This window comes from Ischnura elegans, chromosome 1 (assembly GCF_921293095.1).
Source record: "Ischnura elegans chromosome 1, ioIscEleg1.1, whole genome shotgun sequence".
NCBI classification, from domain to species: Eukaryota; Metazoa; Arthropoda; class Insecta; order Odonata; family Coenagrionidae; genus Ischnura; species Ischnura elegans.
In genome coordinates, this window is record NC_060246.1 from 125459934 (window position 1) to 125483490 (window position 23557).

The following is a 23557-nucleotide window of genomic DNA, read 5'->3' on the forward strand; positions in this document are numbered from 1 at the left end:
ACTCAGGTACGATGGATATTTTGATTTTTCATTCTAAAGTTTTAAAGAGTATTTTAAATGTGACATTTTAATATATTTACATTAACTTTATCCCTCTTGAAACAAGTTGTATAATCAAAACAATATAAGGCTGCACATTGGGCCACAACGAGACACTTTGGCTTGGGCCACAATGAGAAAATTTCCGGTGTCTCAATGTGACCCTGTATTTAAAATTCAAAACTTGATAGAAGATAAAAGCTAATAAATAAAACAAAAAACAAACTGCACTATAAAAATTCTTAGTGTTGACAAAATTTATTGAAGCTGAAACTAATCTTTTTTTACCTGAAAATTTGCTGACATTTATCAGTTTCTTATAGGTGACTTTTACACCTCCCAGGAAAACCAATAACCATTTATCAACTTGCTCCTTGTGTTGGAATTTCAATTGCAAGCATGCTAATGAAAAAGCTATGACTCCAGGTCACCGACTTCACAGAAATGAAGAATAGAATAAATGAAGGTTATGTTTATTTTCCTCTTATCTTAGATCTTTAATTGATTAGACTTTTTGATGTAATGATTTTGCCAAAACCTTCACCAATGGGTAACACAGCAAGACTCGAATTCTTTAATAAGTTTGCTTTTAACTTTAGATTGATAACTTTGAAGTATTATCACCTTAAAAGAGGTTTATTTGTAAAATAAACTTCCTTTATGTGTAAAATTTACAATAAGTAGCAATTAATGTACCATTCTGTGTTAATTACCATGTCTCATTGTGGCCTGACATTGGCCACATTGAGACACATGCAATGATTTTTGTTAAATAACTTTAGAGCTATTCAAACGTACATTAAATTATCATAAGCAGAGAATTAAGTGTAGAAAACAGTGAAGTTATCCGTAGACATGATAGCAATGCATTATATCAATTGGAAAAAATATGAAAAATGATAGTCATTTTTGTCTCATTTGTAGCCCTTTCTCCCCTATCTTTAAAAAATATTCCTGTCGTTTTTAGGATGCACCCTGTAAAAGGCAAAATTTGGACATCAAACAGGATACTCAAGCAGAATGCTTCTTAACCCTTAGGCTGCAGGAGTTTGCAATTTTATCTGCCAGCCAATGCAGAAGAGACCCCTGTGCAGGAGGCACCCCCTGCCACAAGCTGATCAGGTAGAGTAAAGCCCCTTAACGATACTTATGGTCAAGGAAAGTGCCCAAGTGCAAGATAACTGGTAGCAATAAACATTTCTGTAAATGCCACAGTCAGGGTGCAAAACATATGAAAACGTTACCACACTCTCAGGGTTAAGACTCGTTTAATGATTTTTCCTGTTTTTACACTTCATCCAAGACGCTGAATTTTTTATCATTTCACGATAACATAATCCGTTACACATTTCCTAAAACTATATAGGAATTACTATGCCAGTACAGAGAGAGGAAGTAAGTAGATTAACCAATTCCATATGAGACAGTGCATTAACACCCTCACTAACTCACTCCCCCTTAAACCCCAGAAATTAATAAGTAATCACTCTAAATAATAGGCATTTAGGATGAAATAAAAATGCTCAGTACATATTTCACACATTTATTTTTGTAAAATTATTGCTCTGTAAACAGAGGGTAGGGGTCAAGGATTTTCAATAAGAAAATGGTGAATGCTCAAAATAAATATAATTGAGCCAATAGTTCACTATGAAGCAACAAATATGGTGTTTCCACCATTGAAATAAACAAATGATAGTCAAAAAATAATAGCAAGTTGAATAGTGATAACCACATTACCCTGGGCCTTTGATCTATGTGTACACATTATCAACGTTGAGTCTTGTGGGTTCAAAATAGGGCAGTGAGTTTTCTATTTTATTTTAATCAACTTCACTACCAGATTACTGGATCAAATGCAATAATTGGACTTCAGAGTACCAAGGAACATATTCCCATTCTTAAGCTTCAGGCAGCATTCAATCTCTCATTTATTTCGGCTACCTTTCTGTGTCAAAAATTTTTATGAGCAAGTTATTTGTCCTTTCTTAAGAAAACATTTCCTTTTGAATATAATACATTTATACAAAGGCTCAAAAAACCTGCTCGTGGGACTAGTCACTCAAAATGTCATTTTTAAATTATTAGCTCTCCTGAGAATAAGATAAGGTCACACACAGCATTTGATCTTCACTGTTCAATGTTCACTATCTCAGCCACTCACTCTCACACACAAACACATTTATAATGCAGATAAATTTCAGGATACCTCCATCCCTGGATACATTTTCACAAAAGCTAAAACAAGGCATGATTACTTATGTCACTTGCTCGCTTACAGGCATTTTCGGTCCAATAGTAATACAGTAACCTTAACTATCACCAACATTCACACTTCACTAGTCTTGTTTCAATTTAAAATCTATAATCACCTGTGCTTCGAGGACTTCCCCTTCTTCTTTTTACCCTTTCCACTACCCCCACTTTTGCCCTCATCTTTTTTCCTATGTTTCCTCCTGCTACGCCTCTCATACTCAGATTCTGAGCTAGACTCCGACTGACTCTCACTACTACTGGATGATGATGATGAACTAGAACTTGATGGTGAGCTAGAAGATGAACTACTACTACTGCTTGAGCTGCTTACTTTGCGACTTTTCTTCCCACTGCCTTTGCGCCTACTTGCCTTCTGCTTCTTCTTCACGGCCGCCCCTGATGATGACCCATGCTTGCGACCCTCCCTGATGTCGGAGAGAGAATCATTATCATCAGAGGAGCTGTCCTCTCCTTCTACCTGTGGTGATTGAACTCGTTTCTTTGAACTTTTGGTGCCCTTAGCTTTTTTGGATGCTTCCACTTCACTAATCTTCCCCCCTTCCACCTTAGCTCGTTTCTTTTTGGCTTCTTGAGTACCAACACTAGGAGATCTCTCTCTCTTTCGAACCTCCACACTTTTGTCATTTCCTCCACTTCTATCACTTGATTTTTTACTGTCATTCCCATCCCCCAACTTCTTACTCTCCTCCTCATCTCTGTTTCTAGCTTTGTCACCATCATCCTTGGTAGCGTCACTTCTTGCTTCAGGATTCATGCATTCTCCAGGTATGTTAAGCATTGGGTCCTTCACTTCACCCTCAACAGGACCCACTCCAGCTGCTGCGTCTTCATCATCCTCAGATGAAAGAGCATCATAATCAGGCTCAAAATTGGCCTCATCCAGAGTAGGTCTCTTTCTGTCACTCGTGAGTCTAAGATTTTTTCTGTCCTTCAATCTTTCATCATCTTCCCCATACTCCTTCTTACCCTCACAACCTGACAAACCACTGCCATTGCTGTCACTTTTGTTTCTATCTGACTTGAGGTCATCTTTATTTTTTGAGCCATCTACTTCATTTTTAGTGCTAACCTTTTTCTCACTCAAATTATCTTCTTGCTCATCATCACTACTTTTACGGTCCATGTGCTCACTGTCAGCATCCTTTGATTTACCCTTTTGACGACTATGCTTTGAATCCTGCTTATGCTTCTTACTCTTCTCCTTTCGATGCTTTTTCTTCCTACTTTTTTTACTTACCTCTTTGTCAGAATTTGTAGCACCTTTTTTATGTGATCGGCTCCCACTCCTTGATCTTTTCCTTGTGCTTCCACCTTCAACTTTGCTTTTCCTTTTCTCCTCCTTTTTCTTCTTCAATTCCTTGCTCTTGTGCTTACTCTTTGGCTTTTCAGAAGCCTCCTGAGGCTGCTCTGCTTTTTTGGAAATATCTGGTTCATCCCTGTACACTTTTGCTTCCCTTTCCTCCCTTTCAACCATTCTAATTCGCATCATATCAGCCTCTGAGTACTCTTTTACATGACGGAAAGCTCTTTCCTCCATTCGCCTTCTTTCACGGTTATCCCCAATTTCACCCTCCCTCCTCTTAGAAATAGACGGCTGAGCAGTAACAGAGGCAAGAGACCGTTGATGAGGTGACCGAGAACGGGATGGTGATGGGGTTCTTTTCCTCTCCACTGCACTTCTGATTGGAATGCTGCGGCTGCCCTTGGGGGCAGATTTCTCCCTGCTAGTGCTTCGACTTCTCCCACCAACCACATGAGGTTTGCGTGAGGGAGGGACACCTCTCTCTCGACTAGGATTTCGACCAGTACCTCTCCTTTCACGACTGTGCTCTCGTCCATGCCTCACCAACTCATCCCTTCCACTCCCACCACTGCGAGCAAGTCTCTCCCTCTCTTCCCTCTCATCTCGATTTTGACGCCTTTTCCTTTGATGATCATCTTCATCACCTTCCACACGAGCCCCCAAACGTTCCTTTACTGAACGTCTTGGTGGGGTTAAACTTTCTTCTTGTCCCTGCAAAACCTGGCGGACATTGCTACTAACTCTACTTCCCCCACCATGTGGCTCCAAGCCTTCACGCAGTCCAATTACTCCAACATTGACATCAGAGGTACGAATAGATGACGGAATTGTAATCTGTAATGAGTTTCCAGCTTTCCTAGCCTCCCTCTCAACCCCCCTTCTAAACTCCCCAGATGTTTCAGATAATACCTCACTACGTCCTCTCTCCCTCTCAGCACTCCTGTCACCAGTACCAGGAGGACAATACACCCGCCTTTCTGCATTTCCACCAGAGGTGGAGGCAGTGGGCTTCTTAGCCTCAATTGGTCTTATGGCATTGATAGCTTTCTGGAATATGGCATTTTCAGCTCTTTTTAAGACTTCTGACGTCACCACTTTCCCCTGCTGCTTATCTCTTTCTACAGAGGGGCGTTCTGGTTCTCCACTACTCCTCTTCAGATCTTGTCCAGCGACACCACTGCCAACAGATTTGAGAGCATCACCAGAATTGCCAAAGTCCTCATCCCTCTCCCATCTAGATGGCTCTGGCAAAGGAGCCAACATAACATCTCTCTGAGGTGGTGCTTCAACTCTTGAAATAGGGCTTTGAGATTCCCTAGCTTCCCAATCATCTTTGTCTTCCATTTCACTCCTTTCTTCAGGCATTTCCCCTAATTCCTCTTTATCAGATAAATCATCAGTTTCCTGGCTGACCCCATCATCCCTTACAGCTTTGCCGTAAGTGGCAATAACCGAGTCATCAATACAAGCATCATCAATATCACCATAAAGACCTCCGGAAATCATCTGAGGATCCTCTTTTTCTTTGGAGGGGGACTTCACCACTAGTTGCTGATCTAAATGAGAGACACCAGATTTAGGAACAACATTAGAACCTCTAACTTCATCATTCCCATCACAAGTTTCTACAGATTTCTTGAAGACTCTTTCAGCATTATCCTCAGAACATGGAGCATTCTCCTCCATATTATCATCATGATGTTTAGGAGTCAGAGGATCATTTTCAGGACCCAAACTTTCCTGGACTTTAGTATCTTCCTTTGAGCCAGCATTATTTAAACATCCACTCTTGTCTACCTTCATTTCATCTCCTTCCCACTCATCACCACTCTCTATACCCTTCAAGTCTTTCGTCGTGGCTTCAACAACCGGGTGAACCACCTTTGACCTCTTTGTACTCTCTCTCTCCTCCTTCTTCAAAACTTCTTTCTCCTCCTTTTTCACCTCCTTCTTGCCCATCTTTTCTTCACGTTTTTCCTTTTTCTTCTTCTTGCTCTTCACTTTCTCGCCATCTACTTCCTTCTTCTTTTTCTTCTTCTCTTTGTTCTTCTTATCTTTTCCAGCTCCTTTGACAGGAACATTTTCCTCCACAGCCTGTTTAACTGGCACAGTCTCCTTTTTGACTTTACTTTCTGGCACATTTCCTCCTTTGCTTGTGAGAGTTCTCTCCTTAGGTTTATCTTCATCCGAGAAATCTCGAGAGCTTTGCATCACTCTATCAACTCTATCTCGAGATATGCCCACTGGATCCCTTTCCCTGTCCCTCATATCTCTCTCACGGTCCCTTTCCCTATCACGTTCCATTGCAGAAGGCATGCCCAGCAGGTCTGAGCCACCACCAATATCCATTCCCTTAACAATACCTCCTTCCCTAATCCCCAATCGTCCCACTGATCCTTGAGAGGAACTTCGTCCACCACCAGGTGCTCTTCTACGGCTGGAGGAAATAGGAGAGGACATTACATGCTGCTGTTGTGAATCACTGACATTCCTGTGATCTCTGATTCCAGGAGGGGATACTCCGCCACGGTGGTGATGATGATGGTGATGGTGAGGTGGAAGATACCCACTATGAGACCCACTTTCCCCTCTTTGGTGCCTGTCATATTGATCAGAATCATCGTAAGGATCCCTTGAGGTATCTTTACTAGATGACATACCATAACCCACAGGATCTCGCCTATGCTCAGAGTTATAATCTGCAAGACTGCTACTGGCTCCAGAAACTGACCCCTTTTCATAGCGTCGGTCATAGTCAGGGTAGTCTCTCATTCCGCCACCAGAAGAGGTCCCAACAGAACCACTAGTTCCACTGCCATGACCCTCATACTGGTCATATCTTCGGTAACTAGAATCAAACCGGCCACTGGTATGTGAACTGCTGGCAGGATACCTCTCAGATGTATATCTAGAATTAAAAGAAGGAACATCGCCACATAATAAATATCAGCAAGCAGCTAAGTACTTGCCTAACACAAAAAAATAGGGCTTAAAAAACTGGATCAATATAAACAATTATCTGAGCCTAACGAACTAGGATATATTTCTTCATCAGTAACACATTCGTTTCATATTTTAAGAAATTAACATAAAGTTGAAGAACTTAATTGAAAGGATTACAATTTCAGAGAAAATTACATCATATGAAAACATCCAGTAAAATAATATTTCCATGGAATCATCAATGAAGTAAAATTCTGTTGAAAACTAGAAAAATAATGGCAGCACATATCAATCCATATTGCACAGATAAAAAACATAAGATACCCTCCACTGAAATGCATTTCACACACAAATTAAAATATAACACACCTTTTAAGAGGGTAAATTTACTTAACTATTCAAGAAATTCATTCACAGAACACCAAGCACACTAATAGAAAAAATAAACATTAAGTTGATTGACACATATACAACCTATAGTTAAATAACCATAAAATAACCATTAGAATTGATATAATCCTAATCAATACATAGGTTTATTTGTACTGGTTAAATTCCAGTCATTATTCAATAACAATCTCAAAGTCACTTAAACTCATATAGATCTTCACTTACTCAAATATCAAGTTCATCAAATCCAATTCTCCAGGGACACTTAAAGGTAAAAACTGTCTAAAAATGAACAAATAATCTTTCAAGGAGGAAGCTGTTTCTCACACATTCCATTTTCAACCCCTGGCTTTTTAACTCACATATATCCCATTTTAATCAAACCACAAAAAATTGCAAGTTCATAAATGCAAGTCCCCACTTACATCCACAGTCAAAACATTATTAAGTAAATAAAAATACAATTTTATTGAAACTATGAATAGGAGGAAGAATCCATTTCACTTACTTCAGTCTTATTGAGTTAAAGGTCTATAATTTTGCATCATTATTTTATTAATTTGACATGAAAAGTAATAGAAAGAGGAATAATCACCAAAATTATTTCCTTTTTCATGAACCAAGATGTGCTAGAACATTACTTCAAAACTTAACCAATAAACAAATTAAATGTTCCAATTAACATCAACAACCAAGAGGCAAAGTTAAAGCCTATCACACGGATAGTAGACCTATTTTCTCACGCACCATTACTCATATGCGATATAAATTAGATTTTACTATAAAAATGTCCAATTTTCACAGAGGAGCAAAAAACAATCTCAACAATGCAACTTCAAATGGTGAGTACCAAAAACACCTAAATAAAATATAAAATTACATAGTGTGTCTTTCTCACTCAAAAACAATCCATCTCAACTCTCATCACAAACATCAAATAGTTGAGAACTATGATAGCAATGAATACAATACAGAACACAACAAAGGCCACAATAATTGAGTTTTCATGCTAATACATAAAGCTAGTTCATCTCGATTGATAATATCAAAAAACAATATTTTTCTTTGCTAGATCAATTATGCAACTATGTGTGGATAAATCTCCTAACAAAATTATACTGCGCTTTGTGAACATGAAATTATGTTAAGGACAGACCGCCAGTATTGATTAATGCAGTACCATTACTCATTACTCTACTTCATCATATACTGCATTAATCAATACAGGCAGTCCTCTCCTTAGCATCACTTCATGTTGACAAAACGTGATGAAAATTATAAAATAAGGAAATTGACTCATATACTGTAAGTGAAATACTGATCATGTGTACCTAAATCATGATTGTGTATCTTGATAAGACCTACTTCCCCAAATAAATCCGAATTGTAACTCTACATGCCATTTATTATAACAGAGCCTCACAAGTACACACATAAAACATCAATCTTAGTTTTAAATTGATTGAAAAGCAGAAATTTGAACATATCATCATAACCATAACAGAAATGCTGTAATTTTACTCCAATGGAAAGTATAATCACAAGGTGGATATTAAGATTAATGGATTGAAAAAAAAGCTAGCCTTATGTGTCACATGCAGAGTGAGTGTAAACTTTCCTTCATGAAAATTTAATTTTCATTCAATCTTGCAACAAGAATGAAAGAAAAACACAATTTACCCATAGCACCATTAACAATCCGTTTATGAGTGCACATCAAAAACCAATTAGTATGCTAAGAAAGCTAGGGAATATACACTTAAATCAAATGAAAGAAGATACCTCTCGTTAACAAAATTTAATTTAATAAACTAGATTACCAATGTTTTTCATCCATGAGACTTTAGCTGGTGCTAAGATGAAATGAGATGTGCTACAAATTGATGCTAAGTGAATTTAGAAATCAGAATGTAGAAAATCAGAAAGTAGAAAATCCGAATGTAGATTAGGTATAGTAGTAAAATTTATGAATACAGAAATCTGGTTGACTTCAGAAACAAAAAAACTACATTCGGAGACTGTGAGGCCAAACTTGACAAGTATTTGTGTTTTCCTTTCTAAATTAAATGGAGCAAGGAATTTTACATCCAAAAATCAGCTTAGATAGTAAAAAGAAAAAAGATACTCACAATATGGTTGCTATTGAAATTTGTATTTTAAATGCCTACCAACCAAATTCTTCTCACAAATATTGAATTAAAACTTATAAAATCTGCAATAAGTACCTAATTTTTAAACTGTTACAAGCTACGAACAATCAAAATCCCACATTTTATCAGATGACCAAAAGCATAGTAAATTTGCTTGAATAACACATGCCTGCATGTATTTACATGCTGAATGAATACTATTTAATTGAAACAGTAAATTTTAATATTTGGAACAAGTCAAGTAACACTTAGATGAAGATAGTTTAAAAATATCTGAAAACGCTGAATCAAATATTCAAGGAACTAGTGATAACCATGGATATTTAAATCACAGGCCATTAAAATATAATTTGGCTATTCGCAGCTTGTAACTTTGGTAATTTAGGGAAACAACAACTAGGTTGCATGTGATAAAGGGGTGTAATATGACCCAACACCATCAAAAAGGCTTCTATGGCAAATACAAACATAGTGCAGCAGTATTCATTAAGAAAAAATTTATTTTATTATTAAGGTAATTTCTATAATTATATGAAAGATTGCATTCAACCCTATTATGCATCATCAAAATCTAACCTCATTATATGTTGTGTTTTTAACCATGGATAATGATTAAGAGTAAACTAGGAATAAAATAGAAACATACACAATTGTAATAAAGAGACTGAACAGCACAACAACAGGATCTTAAAGAAATAAATGAGGACCTGCAGCTGAATACTATAATCCAAAAACACCCATATATTTACACTGAGTCCACATTTGATACAATTCTGAAATTTTAATTGGATTTTAAATACCTCTCTAAGAACCTTAGGTCACCACAGCAGTTTTCCATAGCCCCAGAGAAAAATACCACCGCAATATTCAAGGGAAAATTTTTAGTGAAGTCTGACAAATTGATAATGGATAATTCAAATCAGCGAAAAACATTACAGCAAATCACAATCACATATTTCTTCCAAGAGCCCAAAAAATTCGGGTCAATTCATGTGATGGTAATTTTCTAAGACTCTTGCCGGCATGCCTACTGCCATTCTTCACAAAACACTCCTACTTTCCAACTACATTTTATATTTGCCATATGATCTAATTGTGGTACGGCCTATACGAGATATTCAAGGGTTAAGTAGAAAAGTGCAAACATCCAAGGGACACATTCAATGCACTTTTAAACACACAAAATGATAATTTGTCCATATCTTAAAAAATAACTGGTCTTAAATCACTTCCTCCAAATACCTGTCATACATTAAGTAATTAAGATATTAGGAAAGTACAGTTTTGTAAGACTTGTGTTTCATAAAAAATGCCATAAATTTAACGCAAATAAAATCTTCATCTATGTTTCCCAGCATACACGTAACCTCTCCAACTTGGCACCCCTTGACCCCTCAGTCTCTACAACTGGCTACAAACATACAAGAGGCCCATCACTTCTAGTAAGTACTGACAACAAAGGAAATTGGGAAAGGGAAAACATTTTCCACAGGTGATCGCCATTATGTTGCTTTATTCTGATGTCTAAACAACACTAATGCCAAATTTTGAATACATTTAATAGTAGGGTAAAAATACAATGGTTATCCACAAGATCATTTACACTAAAGTAGGGTATAAAAACTAAATCATTTGAATAACTTTTTCTAACATCATACTTAAAGAGGATACCTAATTACCACCATTCTATGAAATTATCATAAATATTTTTACACGTAAGTTACTTCAGATACAAATTTTAAATACCCCACGAATGAAATTCTGCCATTAGTAGTTATTACATTCTATTGACCACATTGCAAAATTATATGTCCCAACCATGCAATTATATTGCTGAAGAAATGGGTATTGTTCAGGATGAAGTCAAGACTTTGGAGTGAATGGTCCCAATCATCCTCACTGATACCAACCTAAATTCTGATGGAGTCATTCTGCAGCATGAGACCAGTGAGGACACTGCACAATGAACTTATTATATTCTGGATATTGGTCAATTGGATGTAGCAACCATCCACTTTACAGCTCTGACTTGGCCCTGAGTAATTTCCATTAGTACCCTTCCAAAAATAATAAGGCTAAAAGATGAAGAGAAGTGCTTTGAAAGAGACAGCATCAATGGATTGGCAGTCAAGTTTATTTTCTGAGTATGTTTGAACCTTTTTCTAGAAGGTAAAGAAAATGCCAAAAATATGTGTGTTAATAGCATAGAAAAAGATTTTAATAAAAGTTTTTTATTCATGTAAGAAATTTGCAAAAGGAATTGTATTTTTAAAAACCTAAACTGAACTCAATCTGTGAATAGAACCCTGTATTTATTTTCTACCAAATAAATGAATTGTAAATTGTGATTCTTATGATACCGAAAAATATAGAGATAAGAGGCACTCTTAGTCTATAATTACAATCAATATTCAATTCTTCATAACATATGTATGCCCATTTTCAACCATGACTTTTCCTGAACTAAAAACTTCTACATAAGTGTTCCAATTTCTACCAGTTGCTGGACTTGTTGCCCAGAGTACACATCGCCTAAATTCGAGAGCTAAAAATCAAAGACATGACACAAAAATTATACTCATAGGGATGCACACTCACAATTATCAGTGGTGGCAGGGTTAGAGATCTTGCTTGCAATTACATGGAAGTGGATTCGAGTTCTGCCACGGTCTTGGCTCAGGGCATGAATATTTGAAACCACGCTATGGTTTCACCCCTTTGAGAAACCAGAAGAAAAGCCACAGGGATCTTCTGGGCATCAGGGTTACATGGACCACACAAAGTGTCAAGGGAGGTAATGGAAATACTTAAGATTAGTGTTGGCAGCATCAGCACAATTCATGCCACTGGGTATTTTCAAGGGATAAATAGCCTAAATTTTCTTAAAATAATGATAAATAAGATAACTCAGGAGAAAGAAGAAAAACCACATGGTAAATCAAATAACCACATTAAATGGGTCTCCATCCAGTTTAACTTCTTTAAAATCTAACACCTTGCAGTGGGTTACTTTGCCACCAGCTTCATGGATGTGAATCATCCTATCTCCATATTCATCTCTGTTCTTGGTGGCAAAGTTAGCCACTGAAATATGTTGGAGTTGCATAAAGAAGTTCACAGAATATAAACCAGAGAGATTTACCTGCACGTAATAAACCGGAATAGCTTTGAATCTTTTGTTGATCATTTTTACCTTGATTGATTTTGTTGATCATTTATTTGAGGTCTTAACAAAGTATCTAACTTTCAAGTTCAAACAGGTACCTACTCAATTTTTGTATCCAAAAAACTAACTCAAAAATGTACACACAGCAACCTCCTGATTATCCGGCTGTGGTTTATCTGGGTTGTGGATTATCTGTGCATGACTTTCATTCTCGCTCAATTTTTTCCGCGATCGTTATGTTAAAAAATCAGACGCAAAATCATCGGAATTACTTCATTTATACTAGGATACACCAGGCTAATTATTTCCCTTAGAATCCCCATCATAAAACGCAAGCGATCGCACACATTCATGGGAGCACCCTGTTCCTGTTTTCCAAGCCTCGCAGTGTGTGACCATTCTCCATGATCACAGATACACGTCCCACAGCAGTTGCAACCCGGGCAACTTGTGCGAGACGCAACTACGTGGCGTGGTGCCTGACTGTATTTTCCGATGTCGAGCAATGGTTTTGAAACATTCGTGCAAACCACTTTTCTGTATCCGTGACAACACAGCCACCGATGTGTGGTTTTCGAAACCAGGCCTTACATGGAGCATTTAATACAAGTACAACCATTTTATCGCCACTAAAAAGATGGTGAACTGGCGAAGAAAGCTCTCATTGAGTCAGGGAAGCACTCTTACATAACAGAATAACTGCATAATTAATAATATATTTTTTTATAGGTAAATTATGAGCACTGCAAGACATTAAAGTGAAAGTTTGGGTTATCCGTGTTTTCTGATTATTCGTGCCATCTCTCACCATCATTAGCCCAGATAATCGGGAGTGTACTGTAATTAAATTTTCTAAACCGAAAATTTGATAAATAACTTCTAAATATATGCTTTTAGCAGCAATCCCTTACCAGGGTACATTATAATTATAGTACATGCATGAAATTCAAGCAGAAGAAAAAATTAAATCCAAAGGAGACAACTATAACATCAGCACAAGATAGGTAAAATGAATACTTGACCAAATTGAAAGAAAACACCATGTAAATATGAACTGAACAAAGACAAGGCTACATTACCTCTTCCTTTAGTCCTAAATGTACCATCAAACCCAATTCTTTCAAACTCAATTATAATATTTTACTCTTTGATGAAAAGATAGCAAAAAAATTATCACATTTAAATACAACCACACTATTATGAAATGGGAAAACATATTAATATTTCTTAAGTATGTTTTGGGTTATTAGGATACATTGAGATCGATACACTTAGCCGCAATTAAGTCGCATTCATCCACAGCATGCATACACAAGTATACGCGGATGTTAAAATGTACAAAGATGACTACTTGAGAGTTGGAATACATAATTGCTCAATTATATCTCAGTTAAAGTAATGATATAATAATACTAATGATGCAAAGACTTTTAGATTCTGTGACAAGATAAAATTATACACGCATTTTTCTCAGCTTCCACACATCACATTGTTGCTGGCAATGCCAGTAGATGTCTTCCTCAGCCAATTAAATACAATAAACTTACTCTCAGTAGTTAAAATCATTTGCATTGTCAGCATCCTCATAATCTTATAAAAAAAGTTGCTTTGAAATGTTTGAAAAAAATTATTAAAAAAAGGGGACTGAGACTATATTCCAAAAGGAATTTTTAGGGAATTCTAGGCCTTCAGTCAAAATTCTAGTCTTCGTTCATTTCCAGAAGAACCATTGAAGCCATTCCAGGTCATATATGCTTCCGTAACTCAAACTTTCCAAGGGAATTTAATATAGTGTACTAGTTTCTGGCCAGTGCAATTTTGAATATAAAACTCACTCAATTATTAATTGTAGGAGAGTTGCACTGCCACATTAAGAAGCCTAAACAGAAGAACACTATGTTCGAACTATACCTTCAGCATCACAAATAAGGTAGGAATAGATAGAAGATGATGAACACAAATATTTGTGACACCATGGGGTAAAACTTATGCCAATAAATTAATTTACCTTCACACCAATTTAAAAATAAATAATTACGACCAAAAAATCAAAAAGTAAAAATCATAAGACCATACATGTAGATATTTCACCGAAGTGCGTAATAATTTCAAGTACCTATAGTTGATTTTTTTGCTATATCCTTCCCAATAAACAGTAAGCTGGATAAATTTGTAATTGCTAAAGCATTACTTCAACAGAATTTTCATTAGATGTATTTTCAGGAGGCTCCTAAAGAAATCCAGCCAATAAATAAAATATTTGTCTCATGTTTTCAAAATGAGCAAATACTATGGGTCAACTATAACACAACATACGTAATACTAGTAAAGAAGAAAGTATTTATCAACAACATTTAACCTATTGAGGGTGATTTGATTTGAGAGATCATAACAAAGCAAGGAATCCCCCAACGGAGGAATCAATGAATGCGACAGTTGCCTAATTATCAAAGGATATCACATATACACTTCAAATCTTGGCTCTTCCAGCATATTTGTGAGGCTTGACACTTCCTACGAGCGGTAAAAAAATTAATTTTGAAGATACATGGAAAAAACAAATTATTAGAAAGTGCTGCAAACAAGAGTGCCATGTGTACAGAAAATTACAGTATAAGCAATGAAAAAATTAACATTGTGGCGCACACCAACCCTTGCTAGTATAGTCGTCGTATCTCCGTGTTTGAAATGACACTGCTTAAACACCTAAATGCCATTATGATGATAAAAAAATAGTCTCATGTCTATGCTTGTCGTAATTAAAGTTAATGAAAAAGTTGACGCCGTATGATCACAATGAAGACAACAAAATATACAGCCATCACGAAGCCCCGAAACCTGGTCCCCTGGGTGATAGCCAAATACGCTAACCACTACCCCACCTGACCCGCCTACTAAGCGCTGCGATATCATGGAAGTATACGCGGCTTGTGAAAAGTACCGCATGAAAATTAATTAATTACAGCCAAACTAAGGCCCATTCAACGGAACCACTACCAGTAGTTTAGGGATGTGTTCACCATTCCGAAGGCCATAAAAAATACGGCATTGAAAAAGGAGGAGCAATTTTCGTGGTCTCCCCATGTAAGCCCAAAGAAAAATTTGACCCAAGTAGCATAAAAGAGATTCTTGATCCCTGAAAAACCATCCATAGACTCAAGAGATACTACGAAAAAGAACCAAATTTATAATAAAACTATACACAAGGAAAATAAAAAGGTTATCAAAATTATGATATTTAACTTATATGGGCTGAAATGCAACTCATTATTACAATAAATTATGGTCATAATGCAGTTCATTGTTGGTGTGTTTAGTTATGACCCCAAAATAGTGTCTCTCCATTTCACTACATATGATTTAACCTTTCATTAATTGACAATTCATTGATTTTTTTCATACAAATATTAAAAGTTAGTGGCACGAGAGTAAATCTAAAATTAAATTGAAGTTATGATATACAAATTAAGGCTGTAATATTTCCCATTTCAAAGTGATTTCATCACATCTACACATTGCATGCAGTTTACATTTCAGGGGTTAGGGTTTCCCTTCATTAAATGAGGCTCACAATTGAAGTAAAGAGCAAGGCAGCAGGGTCATGTCCTCACTTGCCAAACCGAAGGTCATTGGTTCAAGTCCCACCTGGATAGGTTGCCCCTACCAGGGCATGGGAGTTTGTGATCATCCTACATTGTTGTTCATTAGATTCCCCCGCTATAATGGCCTTAAATGTATGAGGCAGTGAAGTTAAATAAACATTTTCTACAAGTCAAAATTATCACTGTATCTAATGATTCCCATCATTGCCAGAGGAATAAAAAACACTGCTTTATGTTTTTTATGCTAATTCTGGAGTACCCTCTGGATTTCAATGGTCGCATTACACACCTAGTTATAACACTTTAAATAGGGTAGTTTCCCTCATCAAAGAAAACAATATGCATTGATTGCTATTCGTTACCCACCATTAGGGTTTTCATAATATACAAAACAAAGTTTAAACAAATGGCAATGGTCAATGTTAACCTCATTTGAAAAAGACCAGATTGCCGCCCACAAGAATCCTGGTCAAGTCAAATGATTTTTTCCTCTGCAGATTTTTTGCACAATTTGTGCATTGCGCGTGACTCCTGTAAAAGTTATCACCATGGCTAGTCCCGGCATACTTCCCCTCAGTATATTATCTCCCAGTAACCCCCAGGATATTATGAGACTAAGAAACACAAGAAAAAATGTCTATTAATATAGAACTATTACAATTAAACTTCTCCAAACCATCTTCACAAATGCACATTTCAATTAATGGTGTTAACAAATTAATACCTTGCTTTCGTAAGCACAGTAAAATGCTTCCCCAATAGCTTCTGTTGGAGTACTATAGTTAACTTGGTTGAAATATCCGGTAAAAAATTTGAACCTTGAACATATCTATCATTTGAAACAAATGTTAACAGGTTTATAACCCCATGATTATAAATAGGGAAAAAAAGAATAAAACATTATTTCTCCAAAATGCTTTTAAAATGTTCAAACTTCAAAATCAGTTATCTTCCAATTTAGCAAAACAAGTAGGCAAAAATCAATCTGCTTTGCAGTTTTTTCTTAGCATTCAATCTGTCCGTAGGGGGTCAAGGAAAACACACCAACTCATTACTACACCAAGCAAAATCAGGAATGAAACAGTAATAGATTCTGAATTACACCCAGTAGAGGAATTATTTAACCCCAATGAAGTAGAGCTAAATTAAAAGGCACAGTTGTCAATGGGAATCATAATTAATGGTAGTAATTGAGGCATGGAGAAAGTAAAAAGCCCTAAATAATGATTCCAAATTGGCTGTTTTCAACAGGCGACAGATGGTAATCTGTCAGATAAAAAAAGCCACACAATGAGAGTCTTCTTGCAGTTGTAACGCTACGTAGAAAAAAATTCTCTGAGCTGAAAAACTAACACAATAATCCATTAGAAATTTCTCTTATTGGTTACGTACTCCTGAATTTATATTAGTGTTTTTAGAAAAGTAAATCTCCAAATAATACCATTTTTTTACACTATTATGTAACAGCTTCACTACTAATCAATATGTATTACAATCCAAATGAGTAAAACATGCTGAGCATAGATACACTATAACCACTTTAAAACAACTGTGCCTCTGTCCTCTGCATTGTAACCATAATTTATTGTATTTTAATAATAAATTTCTTGTTATTAACTTCATCCAAGCGTATCTTTCAATTACTATCATGATAAGCAATCATATAACATTGAGGGAATATGTACAAAAAATCCACATTATCCCACAAATGTTGAATTAATATGTCCTGCAGTTGAATTACAAGATATCTAATCCCTTATTAAAAAAGATTACTTCATAAAAATAGATAATAATAGATCACTGACACACTGAAGAAGTACCCTATAACTATACTCATTATACCAGTTCTAATAGAAGATGATAACAGGGTAAAAAAATATATGAAACAGATATGTGATACATTAATAACTAAGAACAGGTATTGACATAATTTTTAATGCCGTAAGGCCACAAGTCAATGGTTGCATGAATTATACACATAAATTATTTTTATGAGACATTCTAGTATTTAAGGAACAATTGAACCTATTCCAAGCAATGCACTTTCTCAAAAAATAGTTTTTGAAGAATATGCAGCTTGTGGCTATTGGCTGCCAACCCTGATTTCAAATGAAAGGCTAGAAGGTTAAAAATAAATAATTTAAAGATAGAGTCCATAAAAATATTTTTTCCAGTGGAAAAATATTCATATAAAAATAAAAGAAGATAATTTATCAACTCAAGAATAATGCAAACCATAAATAAATTGCAATTCAGACCACTATTGTACCTTACGTGTAGGTATCAATAGGTATTATCCTACTCATTAAGTTTAAAAATACATTTATGAAAAGAAAATCCAAAATTAATTAACTCAAATAAAGATGAGAAGAAAATCTCTTTTTGGTGCATAAAAAAACATTAAATGAATACATATTACTGGTTCATGATTTTCTAGAAGTATAAAATATATTGCATACCAATAACTTTTAATTTAAGCCTACAAAAATGATCATGGTATAAGAAGGCTTACAAGAGCCTTCATGAAATACAGGGACATTGCAAAAGAATAACTAAAATGATTTAATAGGTTATATTAAAATGATAATGTATCTATTTATCCAGCTGGTCAGGCATTCAAAAAAATATAATTACAACCACTGTTACCACAGACATCTATATGTTAAACTCATTTCAACAAATTTTGAATTGAATTGCATTCCTATTTATGGGGGCTTACATTGAAAAAAATAATTAGTACTGTGTAGAACTATGTAAAACTTGATTACAGAAAAAACTGAACCACCAACTTCACTATCATTACAACAATAAAATGGGTTAATACAAAATAAATTAAAATTGAATGAATACATTTAAATGCCATTTAAAATATTTCAACGCTGATGCATTATTAGCCCATGGATGATAATATATCCAGGATGATTGAAATAAGCATTAGTCAAATATTAACAATATTTTTCCACTAAGTATTTTAAGGATTTTTTAAAAATTCAATTGAACATAAACGTGATGTTCTTAATAATAATATTTGCATTAGGGATGTAGCAAAAAATTCCAAGAGACCTGCAACTGTTACATTACAGCAACATGAAATAGTATTCTTACGTTACAATTGAACATCTCCTGGAAGAGCACACTCAATTTGAATGTCAAACTAATTTACCAGAATATCAATAGAAAAGCAAGTAATAGTATTTCCGTGTATATCTAATTTTTAATTTCAAATTAACACATCACTGGAGATTAATTACTTGAATAGACACCAGCAGTAAAATTTATCCAAAAATATCACTCGAAAAACCAATATGGTCCACATCACCGTTAAATGCAGGGTAGTCACTGAATGCCTTCATTGGTAAAGCATGCAAGGTCCAAAAGGATGGTACATCCACTAAGTACTTCCTACATTCACAGCAGCCACCAAATCGTTCTTCAAAACCGATGTCCAGATAATTAACAGCACATGGCACTTGGTAGTCACTTCTTAAGGCTAATGCACTGAGTTGATGAAATATTGGAATACCTGGGAGCTAAAGCATCTATGTAAGCCTTTCTGCTGGGAAGCTACATGATGATCCTTAGAGTGCACGAGGCAAACACCACAGACACTTGAGTTCTTTTATGGCACATAGTATTTTAACTTCATGAGAAAAAATTCAAATACTAGATAACATAGCTTTCCAGTCTGATTTTGTTCACAGCACCAAAGTATTCAGAACCACAAAACCAAGCAATATTATCACAAGAAATTGTTTATAGTATTAAATTGAAGCTTTTTGCCCAAGTAACATCAATTAGCTCTGGCAATATAATGCTCCATTTGATGATAACAGAATATCACAAAAGGTAAATGCATAACAAAAGGTAAAGAATGTGAAAAAATAAAACCTACAAACAGGAAATATCATGAAAACATAAAGGAACATTTTAAGTACAGATTGAAGTTTTCTTCATGAAATTTCACAGTGATCTTTTACCTTAAAAAATGAAAACTTTGGAATTTTAGGAAAATAAAATTCAGTAAGGTAATTATCAGAATAACATAGTAATCGTGGTGAACATGGAGCCAATTCGACAAATTATACAACAGATTCCTTCAATTTCATGGAATTGAATTGGATAAAAAATTAGCAACACTGTAATTTCAGCAAAACATTGTTCAATTTTATGATAAAAGTTTAAGTAATAAGTGAAACTAACCACTTCTCAAATTGCACATATGGATATCAGCAATGACAGGCTCCAAGCAGGTAGTTAGCAAGACCATCAATCATGTAGCAAACAGTTTTATGCAGTTTTGCAAAATTCAGCATCTAGTCCAGATATTTCTTTTAAATTATAAAAATTGTTCACACACTTAATTTTTCCATTCATGAAAAGTTCACAATCCACAATTAAAGCAAAGTACAATTATAAATTGATTGGGCAGAAGATGAAAAGGAAAACTATTACTTGATTGTCCAAGTGCTCAACAGATGATGAAATTATTTAAAAAGCCAATGTTTCATCAAATGAAAAAATTAACACCTGAAATAATTGTTTAACAAGAGAATAGGAACAGCATTATGCACAATTATAGATGATGAATTTCTTGTATCAGTCTCTTCTCACACAAAAAATAAGCACAACATCGAAATGAACAATCCTCCAGATTTGATTAGATGATCGATGAATCACTGGAGTAGTTTACTAAATGCATAGTAAAGTTATTCTTGACACCCACTATTGAGTCAACTTTTTATTCACCTGAATCAAAAACTCTTCACCAGTTTTCATGCAATTTTTAAGTCGGTAGCTTAAATATTTCTGTGCCATTTAATTCAAATTTGCATTTCACTTCCTAATGTGATCATTTCACCAACTATCCACGCATTTCACATATAATTTGAAAACCAAAAACTTAAATCAAACACTAAACAATAACTGCCACTGAAGAATCACAATTAATGGCCAACCTATGTCACCAAACAACTCCTGAAGTTAAAAAATTTTATAGGTACCAATGGTCTCAACATCATATACGAGAGAAAAGGAATAGCTTAAAATATTGAGACATAAGAATAAAATTAGCCACCCAAAATCTATGGATACGAATTTAGGACCGCAAAAGGAGCAGGTCTTAAAAAGGTTATTATTTTGTTTACATAACCCAATTTTCAAATTGAATCAAGCTTATGTAACCACAACACTTCAGTAAAACATATGAAATAATCTATAAAAATTCACCTGGAGGATAGTCCAAGGCTACCTTTGTAAAAAGTGAAAAAATTTCAGGAGCAAATATTTGTACCACTTGCATAAATTTTCATACCCATATAAAGTGGAAATATAGATACAGATTAGCTTCACAAAAAGTGCAGCTATCAAAACTTTTACTTAAAGGAGGTCATTTGACACTTGCTAGCACAATTTCCATAACTTAGGAATTAGGAGCCATACATTTCCCAAGTCAAGCAGCTGATGTTAATAACGGAAGAAGGGACTCAACTTCTATCAAACTCAACTTAAGCTGAAACTGTTGTGCTCCCACATCATCCGTTACCCCAAACAGAACTATATCCCAAAACTTCCTTCTAATCATGAAGAGGCAATGGAAGAGGATGAAGAAAATTTTACCAAAATATGAGATTTTTTTATAAACATTGTCGAGGAGTTAAATAAATTTTTTCCCTAATATCAAAAGGTACAAAACTGATTTTCCACTGTTTGCCAATAGATGGATCTAACAGTAATTGCTGGTCCATTCTGATATATCATAAATGTCATGAACCAAGCTCACACATTTGATAAACAAACTGTTTGAGGACAATGGTAAGCTTGTTTTGGCATCATATCCATTTTACTACATGAAAGTGTCTGAATAAGTCTAAGCTGCTGCCAAATAACTATAATTTGCAGGAAGTGTTAATTTTCTTCTTTCATTCAAAGAATACAGCAGCTGAAGCACATCGAGAGCTCCAAAAAAGAGATGCTGTTCTGAGAGAGACAACATGCTGTTATTGGTTCAGTTTCTTCAAAGACAGTCATTTCAATGTTGACGACCGTCTACATAAAACAAGGCCAAAAAACTTCAAAGATGCTGAATCGGAGGCATTACTCGGTGAAGAAACAAGCCAAACTCAAGAAGAGCTAGCTTCAGCATTAGGAGTTACCCACCAAGCCATTTCCCAGACATTGCATGCATTAGGAATGATTCATAGGAAAGGAACTTGGGTTTCTTATGATTTGATGCCAAGGGACGTTGAGCATAAGTTTTTTTTTGCTTCGGAACAACTATGTACTCCAAAGGCAAATAAAAAAGGATTTTCTTCATCACATCGTAGCAGGTGATGAAAAATTGATTCATAGCAGAAACTTCAAGAGAAGAAAGTTATAGGGACTGCCTGGTCATACTTTTACATCCCTGGCTTGGCTGAATATTCACACTGCAAAGATTATGCTGTGTATTTGGTGGGACCAGGACAATGTTATTTATTATGAACTGTTGAAACCAAATGAAACCATCACCGAGACATGGTATTGACTTTAATTGATGCAATTGAGCCAATCATTGTGTGAAAAACGAGCAGAGGCACAACAAAGTGATTCTACAACATGAATTTGCTTGACTTCATGTTGCCAAACCCCTTGAAATGCTCAAATGGGATGACTTAACCCATTCACCATATTCCCCAGATATTGTGCCATATGATTATTACTTGTTCCCTTCGATTGCACATGGTCTGGCTGATCAGCTGCTCCAGTCATATGAACACATAAAAAATTGCCTGATTAGTGGATGGCCTCAAAAGATGAACACTGTTACGATTTTTGAACTCCGCCAGACAGAAGGGAAAAAGTTTTAGCTGGAGATGGACAATACTTTGAATGATCATTTCTAACCATTTTTTCACAATAAAGTTGTATTTTCATTAAAAAAAAAGCACCAAGAACTTTATTGTGCATCTACGACATATCACACAATGATGTTACCTGTTAAAATAATTCATGTTAGGTTGGAAAATCAACATTTTCAGAGAGAAATTTCCAATCAACTGAAATAGTTGTGAAATCACTTGATATTCAGGCCATTGATGTATTAACACCTATCTAATTAGAGTCAACTTTGCTAATAATGTTTCAAAAAGAGGGGGACATTACTGTACTTCTCCGAATATAGCCCCAGCCCCCTAATTTTGAGGCTTCACTTTTGGGAAAAAAGTTTTAAAATGCGTATGGATATCATCCCCCCCCCTTACTTTTACCACAGGCATTATTGGAAAAAAAAGGCCTACTATATTCAGAAAAATATGGTTTTACCATTTATCACACAAGATTTTAAGGGTTACGCTAGTAATAAAAAATAGGAGTAACGTTACTAAAATAAAAATAGGAATGAATAGAATTTGATAATATATTTTTAAAAAATACTACTGCTTGAATTCCCATGTAGCATGAACACCACACCATACATGGTAAGGGGGAAGCTACCACGAGTCATTCTTGCCTGTATTTCTGTTGGTTTATAAGATTTCATCAACTCCTAACTTTGTTCATGTCAATGAAAAAACATAAATAATCTCTCATGGATGTGAGAACTCCAGAGCATAGAATCTAAGGTACCTCGGTCAACAGATAATCAAGGGAGAACAGAGGCATCAACATTAATGGCTTTACTACACACAGGAAGTGCAACCACACTTAAATC

General features: G+C 35.3%; 1 protein-coding gene across 3 annotated transcripts in view; it reads right to left on the reverse strand.

The window, feature by feature from the left end:
* Positions 1-1568: 1568 nt before the first annotated feature.
* The window catches only part of LOC124169276 (E3 ubiquitin-protein ligase RBBP6-like), a 156438-nt gene continuing 134449 nt past the window's right edge, over positions 1569-23557 (reverse strand). For all 3 annotated transcript variants that reach the window (XM_046547857.1, XM_046547844.1, XM_046547852.1), the window contains exon 21: positions 1569-6527. In XM_046547857.1, coding sequence (XP_046403813.1) covers positions 2408-6527 — 4120 coding nt within the window. In that variant the 3' untranslated portion in view covers positions 1569-2407. The remainder of the gene's footprint in view (positions 6528-23557) is intronic.